Source organism: Anas platyrhynchos, chromosome 3 (assembly GCF_047663525.1).
Source record: "Anas platyrhynchos isolate ZD024472 breed Pekin duck chromosome 3, IASCAAS_PekinDuck_T2T, whole genome shotgun sequence".
Classification (NCBI taxonomy): Eukaryota; Metazoa; Chordata; class Aves; order Anseriformes; family Anatidae; genus Anas; species Anas platyrhynchos.
This window is the reverse complement of record NC_092589.1, coordinates 19575749-19583314: the sequence shown is the minus strand read 5'-3', so window position 1 is coordinate 19583314 and position 7566 is coordinate 19575749. Positions and strand designations below refer to the sequence as shown.

The 7566-nt window shown below is 53.0% G+C and overlaps 1 protein-coding gene across 2 annotated transcripts in view; it reads left to right on the top strand.

The window, feature by feature from the left end:
- The first annotated feature begins 537 nt into the window (after positions 1 to 537).
- The window catches only part of GALNT14 (polypeptide N-acetylgalactosaminyltransferase 14), a 67361-nt gene continuing 60332 nt past the window's right edge, over positions 538 to 7566 (top strand). For both annotated transcript variants that reach the window (XM_027453652.3, XM_027453653.3), the window contains exon 1: positions 538 to 841. In XM_027453652.3, the coding sequence (XP_027309453.3) occupies positions 710 to 841 (132 nt within the window). In that variant the 5' untranslated portion in view covers positions 538 to 709. The remainder of the gene's footprint in view (positions 842 to 7566) is intronic.

Genomic DNA, 7566 nt, shown 5'->3' with positions numbered 1-7566 from the left:
CTGCAGTGCTTGCCAGCTGAATGCAAGGGCTGCACGTCAGGTGGGTGAGGGGGGACAGCTGGGCAAGGCAACTCCTTTCTGGTGTCCTGCAGGATTTTATTTCTCTTGGCAATGCCTGTGTACTCCGTTTTGGGCTGCCCTGCACAGACAGGCAGGGTGTAGAGCCAGCAAGGAGCTGTACCAGGCTGCGTGCAGAGCCAGCGAGGAGCATCCCCTGGGACAGGGGTGAGCGCTCAGCAGCGTGGCCGGAGGGGTGCAGGGCACCGAGCTGCGGCTGGCACGCCAAGAGCCGCTCCGCTCCGCATCCCTGGTTAGGATTTTATTTTCCAAGTGCTCTGGCCAGCTCCCCAGCCTCTCATCTTCCCTTCCAAACGCACCGATCCCGTTTCACCTCCCCTCCGGCCGGGCCCGGCAGGTGGCTCCGGCTGTCCCCCGGCGCTTGGAGGGGGCGATGGCCGGGCTGGCACGGCTCGGGGTGCCTGGAGGGGGCCGGGCTGTGGGAGGGGAGCCCCTTCCCTGGGCTCCTGCCTCCCTCCCCACGGCGCTGCCGCCCCTCCCCTGCCGGTCCCTCCCCTGCAGTGCGTGCAGGGAGCGGGGCTCGCTCCGCTGGCTCGGAGGCAGGCGGCGGCACCCCGCCTCCCCTCGTCCCTCACCTCCCTCGCCTTTTTCTCCCCCTTCTGGACTTTTTCAGCCCCCCCCTTTCCCCGCTATGAGGCGGCCGCCCCGCCGGCTGACGCTGGCCGTGCTGGGGGTGCTGTGGATCGCCGCCCTCCTCCTCCTCTTCTTCGGGGCCAGGAGGAAGCCGGCGGCGGCGGCGGGACCCGAGGGGCGCACGGCGGAGGTAAGGGGGGGGGGGAGTGGGACGGGGTTAGGGGACGGGGCGGGCAGCCCCCATGGTGCTGGGGCTGCCGCTGGGGGTCGGAGGCATCCCCGCTGCCCGGGGAAGAAGTTGCCGGACATTTGCGGGACACCCCCGCTGCCAGGCTCCCCCGAAAGTTTGGCACCGGCTCCGTGCTGGCAGGTGGCGATGGCGAGGTGCGTGTGGGGTTGTGCTCCCCGCGGAGCAGTTCGTGTCCTCCCCCCCCCCCATGCTGTCTCCCAGGGCTCAGCCCCCAGCCCAGCTTTGCTGCTAGGACGGGGCACGACGACTTGTCGCGATTTGGGCATTTCCCAGCCCCTCCAAGGCGAGAAGAGAGCCCCTGCGCTGCGCTCTGGGGCGAGCCCCAGGGAAACCGTCCGGGAGCCTTCGGGGGGTGCCCGGGCTGAGCCTCGGCCGGCATCTCCGCCGTGCCCCCGGGCTCTCGGCCTGGGTTTTGTGCCCCGCTGGGAGGCAGGGTGCAGGTAGGAGCCTCTCCAGCTCCGTCTGGGTGGCAGGAGGTTGTGTGTGCGGTTGCACGGCTCCGTGGTGTGCTGTCAGCTCGGAGTGCAGCGCGGTGACAGCACGGGAGAAAGGCGCAAAGCATCTGAGCTGACACGAGGAGGAAAAAGCAGGAGATTCCCTGCCCGAACCATGTGCAAAGCAGGAGAGTTGCACGCAGCTTGTGCTCGTACAAGGTCGCAGGGGGTTTCTTCGGTAGCGGTGCAAGTGGCCTGAGCTAGGCAGAGGGTCAACTTCTGAGAGTGTACAGAGTAAGAGCCTGGTTTTAGTGTTACTGCTGTAAATAGTGAGCAAACAAATTGGGTTAGGTCTGGTTACCTAATCCGAGGCCTGCTGAAACTGATAGTTATCGTAGCAGAGCCCCTCAGCTTAGCTTTGCACCAGTCGCATCAACCTCAGTGCTGTCCTATGGCTTGCAGCAGCCGTGCATGCTGGCCAGGTCTTCACAGATCCTCACATGTATGTCACCTCTGAAACTAAATTAACAACCTTATTGGGAAAAAAAAAATAAAAATCTGAACTCCTAAAGCTTACTTTGATTTATTTATTTATTTTTTTTCATGTGGAGCAGTTGTTTTTTCTTGTATTTATTTATTTATTAAATGAAAATGATTGAATGGGTTCTTCAGGCTTTTGGAAACTTCTGTCCTAGCGGAGGTCACTGTAAAAAACAAAAAAACAACAAAAAAAAAACTAGAGAGTGCTCTTGTAACGGTAACTATGCTCTTGTGTAAATGGCCTTCTGTCAGAACTGTGCTCTTAAGGTTTTGAAAAATAAAACCTCCCATGCTTGCAGGCAGCTGCTGTGTTCTTTGCATGAACCTTGCTTCTTGCTCAGCACCAGCTGCTTCATTTTGCAGCTTCTTGGGACCTGCTCCCTGTAGCAGGCCCTGGTCCCGTTTCCTGCTCCCCACATCCGACCTCCAGCTCCCTGGTGCTGTTCAGGGCTCCCACAGCAGGCAAAGCAAACTTCTCCCATCTCGCAGCATCAGGCCCCAAGTTTTGAAGCTGCATCTGCCAAGTTGCCATAACTCCAGCAATCTGACTGCTAAAATTGCCTTTCCTTCACTTCCTTTGAATTTTCCATCAAAACAGTGGCATCCCCTTGAGATTCACAGAGTACAGATTCATTTTTTTAATGCATTACATTTTTGGCTTTGGGAACCGTTTTTGAGTAGTGTGAATTATGTGCTGGTTGTCATGCTGCTTCAGTTAACCCCTCTGAGCTGATGCTAGCGCTAAAGCCAGGGATGCTGCAGCCAGAGATGAGCCTGGCAGTGTGCATCCCGTTCCCTGGTTGATGGGACTGGCTGCCACTAACAAAGGCACGAGCAATTACAGCGGTCCTCCCAGCTTCCTAGAGCCAGCAGTGGAGGTGGTAGGTTGCTACAACACTGCAAACTTTGTAACGTGGTTACAGCTGAGAAACGGAGCAAATCCACATCAACTTTCCTGGCAGCATTCTCCTCTCTCAGTACAGCTCTATTTCTGTGCTCATTTGCACGCCATGTATCATGCCTTGCATGGATTAACCTTTGGTTCCCTCGTAGTTAGGCTCCAGCTGGTAGTGCCTCGAGGTGCCTGCTCTGCTCGTGGCTGCCACAAGCTCCATCAGCGCCTTCACTGCTCATCCTTTCCTCCCTGTGCTTTCAGTCTGCTGCTCATCGTGCAGCCTTGTACCACGATTCCTGGGTCCTGCCCGTCAGTGTGATGTGCTGGGGCTGGCTTTGCAGCCTGTGGGGTGCAGCAACCTCGCGGGGCAGACGGTGTGGAAGAAAATAATGCACTCCATTTAGGACCACAAAACTTGTTGAAGAGAAGCTGTACACAGGACGAATGTGTCGTCTTGTACTGCTGTTTGTGTGGGTATTGTTGCTGTCCTTTTTTCTTTCATTTTCTTCCCCAAAGGCCAGGTCAAACTCTATTTGCGCAATAAGCAAAGCCTCCTCTTGCCTTTTCTGAAGCCAGATAAATTCAGTGGGATGAGGAATGGTGGTGGAGTGCCTGGTTATTGGCTGGGGCAGCCAGCAGGACACGGCATGCATCCGCTGGGTGATCAATGCAGAGCACTCAGCTTTGCTGATTAGCTGAGACTCAGCGGGAATTCCTGCGCAGTCACTTTCAGTGTAGGGTTTCCAAATCCTTCGCAGGCATTAGTTCCAGCATGTCTCCCTGCCCCGGTGGTTTTCTGGCTGGGTACATGGGACTTGGAGAAGTTAATTGGTCTTTTGTGTCCTCATGGCTCTCATTGACTCCAGGGGATTGGAGTGGCTCAGCCCACTTGCAAAATCAGGCTGCTTGAGAGTACCCTGCAGGCGGGCAGAGTGCTGTGGGAGTGTACAGCTTGCAGAAATGCCTGGCCCGAAGTACTGCCAGCCCCCTCCCCTGCCTCCTGCTCAGGTAGCCTTTGCTCCCCGGCCTTTTGCTCTGCTTTGATTTAGAAGAGGGTGGGGGTACACATAGAAATTAATAACTTAATTGCTTTGAGAAATAATGAGAGGAACTGACACATGGGATTAATTGTAAGAAATTTCCCAAACTGATACATGAGGAGTGATTTTCGTGGAGAGGTGATATTTCACCTACCGCCAGTGCCTTTGTAAGGTTGGAGCTGCACAGCCTTGTGTGACGCTGATGGAGAGCTGGAGAGTGCAGGTGACAACGCCTTGGTCACCTCATCTCCTCTTTGTGCTGAATCTGTGTCCAGCTGACATGAGGAGAGAGCTGGCTACATTAGCAGAGCCCTGCCACAGTGAGGGGCTCCAAAGGATCTCAGCTCCAGGGCTTTGGGCCAGCATTGAGTGCAGAAGGGGTTGAAAGATGCATTTATGGTTGTATTTGGGAATTTTTTTTTCCTTTTCCGTTCTCCTGAGAGTGCTGGCTTGCTTGCTCCATATGACAGCTGAAGCACAGCTGACAGCTGAAGTGGGTCCTTTTTGGGCTGGATTGTTGGAGAAAGGCTATGGAGAAGTTTCCTTCATTAAACAAATGACCCAACAAGATACACTTGACTTGCACCAGTGTTTGCAGTGCAACAGCTCCTTCCTGATGGTGTTCAAATGCAGTGGTGGGTTGGCTCCCAGGATATGACTAGTACTGGGCATTTGGTGATGTCTTCATGTGGGGTAACACCGCAGAAGTAGTTTTTGAGAAAGGGAAGAAAATAGTCCAAGTCCTTCTGAAAGTTGGTTTTGCCATAAAACAAAATTAATTCAAAGGCCTGCACAGGAAGATGAAGAAGATACCATAAAAGCATCGATAACCACCTGATCCCTATCCCAGGGTGAGCTACAAGATATGCAAAAAGATTTTGGTCGTCTCCCAGATGAGCACATTGTCACCTGGCTGCTCTGATGCTGGAACAATGGCATCGGTGGCTTGGAAGTAGAGGGCATGGAATTAGAGGCCAGGGAAGCCAAGCAGCCGGGATCCCCTGCTAGGGAAGGATGCATTGACAAAGCAGTTGGAAAAGGGGCACAGGTCTTCGTCCTCCAGAGGTGACTCCTGGCAGGCATAAAGCAAAGGTATCCCTTCAAGGAAGATCTTGGAATATCACCAGAGGAGGAGGTGACACGTGCAGGTTGGGTGCCAAAAAGACTGTTGTGGTTTAACCCAAGCACTACACAGCCATTTGCTCACACACACCAGTGGGGTGGGGGTGCTGCATCCTCACTGCTTGCTCTAAATGCTCAGGGAAGCTCAGCACCTTGTGGGATTGGGCCTCAATGCAAAGGGACGCTTGCCAGCTTTGCACTTGCATGCCTCGTAGCAGCCTGCGTTTCCTTCTGCATTATCATCATTGAGGAAAAAATCAGCACCTGGCGCTCAGCTGGCAGCCTCCAGATCTTAAATCTCTGTAAGTTTTATAACAGCAGAGCCACTTAACAGATTAAAATAACTGTTTCTAGCAAAAATTCAGATCTTAACAATTAAAGGATTGAAGGGCAAAGTCTGTCATGAACAAGAAGATAGAACAGAGAGGCTCTGTGCTCAGGGCTTGGGTAGGTCCAGGATGGGGGAGAAGAGGAAACTTGTGCTGTACTCTGCAGGTGAAAGCCCGCCTTGAAATCTCTAGGAGCAAACACAGACTTTCCAGGATGCCTGAGGTGTTGATGTACAAACAGTGCAGGAGATCCGCAGGGCAGAATCTATTTTCTGTGTCCCGTCTCTATTTTTAGCAATAGATGTGGAAATATAAAACATTAAAACACAAAACACGCCCATCCCCTCTCTGTGGGTCCGGCTGGAGGTGTGAGGCAAGACTGTGGCACAGACAGATGATTGCTTTTCTTCTGCTGGGCTTGGGAAACGGGTTGAGGTGAGAAGTCTTGTCAAAGCCGGCCTGGCACAGCCTGGCCACCTCGGTGAATAAACCAGCCACGAACAAATGGCGAGCAGATGGGGCTGTACAGCTCGTGCAATTAATTCATTTACTGCCTGGGCATCAGCACGCTCCAAGAGATCTGTGAAACAATGGGCAGTAAATGAAAAGCCTTTTGAATTTTTTCACTGGTGATGAAAACCCTGTTAATTTTTCAATTCGCTGAGGGAGTTGGGTGGAGCTGTCTGACTGCGTGGCCAATTCAAAACGGCAGGGAGCCACATACAGCCCCCCGTAACCACTGACCAGGAGGGCTGGAAGCAGGGACAGGGACAGGGACGGGGCAGGGCGGTCAGTCTGTGTGGAAAGGCAGCATGCTCGGCCCTACAGCAGCTGTGGGATGCGGCCCTGAGGGCCTCCCTTGCCTCTCTAGGGGATGGATAGCAAAGCAGGTATAGTCATGGGTGGGTGATGCTTTGAACATGACCTGTTGGCTGTGTGAGGTGGTGATCAGTGGGATATCCATCCATGCACCTGTGCTGGCTTTGTGCTTCAAAAAAAAAATAATCAGAGGGAAGGATGGAGAAGCGTGCAAGGATGATGGTAGCTAAATGTCAACAAACATGAGTCATGTTGGTAAAAGCTGTGGAGAATCAAAAGAGGAGAAATACTTTTTATCCCACTCTGGAAAGACAGTTAGTGTGAAAAATGCTTCTGGTGCTCTCTGAAAGCCCTGAGCAGAGGTCACCAAGTCCCTGGGGACACTTAGGGATGGGCTTAACAGAATAAAAGGTCCATACAAGCCTTCTAACCAGGTCTTTTACATACCAGTCTTTGAACCAGGCAGTTCTCTCCAGCTCACTCCTTTCCATTATAAGACAGCATTCTCCTGACTTACTTGAATGTAGTCAGGGCCCAGGGACTGTTTTGGCAGGGTTTCCTTATCCTGCTCTTCCCAGCCGTCTCTTGGTGCCAGGTCTGTGGTGTGATCTGTGCCTTCCCGCAGATGAGGGGAGCTGGGCATGCCAGGTGCCAGGGTTATAGATAGCAATACTGAGTCTGGGGGGGAATGTCATGGTTCTAGAGGTTTGCTTTTCCTCCTAAATCTCGTAAGTTTGGCGTAAAGTCCAGGGCAGACTACATCAGGGACGGTCTGTTGAGCTACTTTTGTAGGCCTACAGCAGGAGGAGCATGAGCAAGGACAGCACTGGGAGCACCCGAGTTACAAACAGCACAGTCTTACAAGCCCACATGAGAGTAGCATTACTGTTCTGACAAATCCTCAGATACCTGAGCATGGCTTTTGAGCTGAGTGTTTTTTTCTGGGAGTTGGAGACGTGCACTCTGTTGTGCAGTGTGTAAGCAAGGGGACAATGCCTGCTCAGAGAGAGGGCAGGCAGTGGGAATTGCAATGATTTGTAGAAGGTGCTGACAGTGTTGAGTGTTCTTTCGATCCCCGTGCTTGTCCTCTTGGAGGACAACCTCTGAAATATGCAGCCAGCCCACAGCCTGGAGTCACCCCTCACATGGAAAAATTCATGGGACCACTTGTCAAGGGAAGCTGGCACTTGGCTTGGTGCGCCTGAGTAGTGTTGGAGTGGTCAGCTCAGGAGGGACTGGGCTCCTCTCTTTTTTTTTTTTTTTTGCCATTTTAGTTCCTTTTTTTAAAACACCCCAGCCTTCCCTGTAGGCATATGTCTAACTACGCAGATAAGCTCCATGGATGATCTGGGAGCTGGCAGCAAACACAACCCATGGGATGCCAGAGTGGTGCTTCCACATGTCTGTGTACGAGCTCCCATCTTTGATGTATGAGCTCATATTTGCCAGTGGAAAAGAAGTTCCAGAGAAACCATAGAAATGCAAA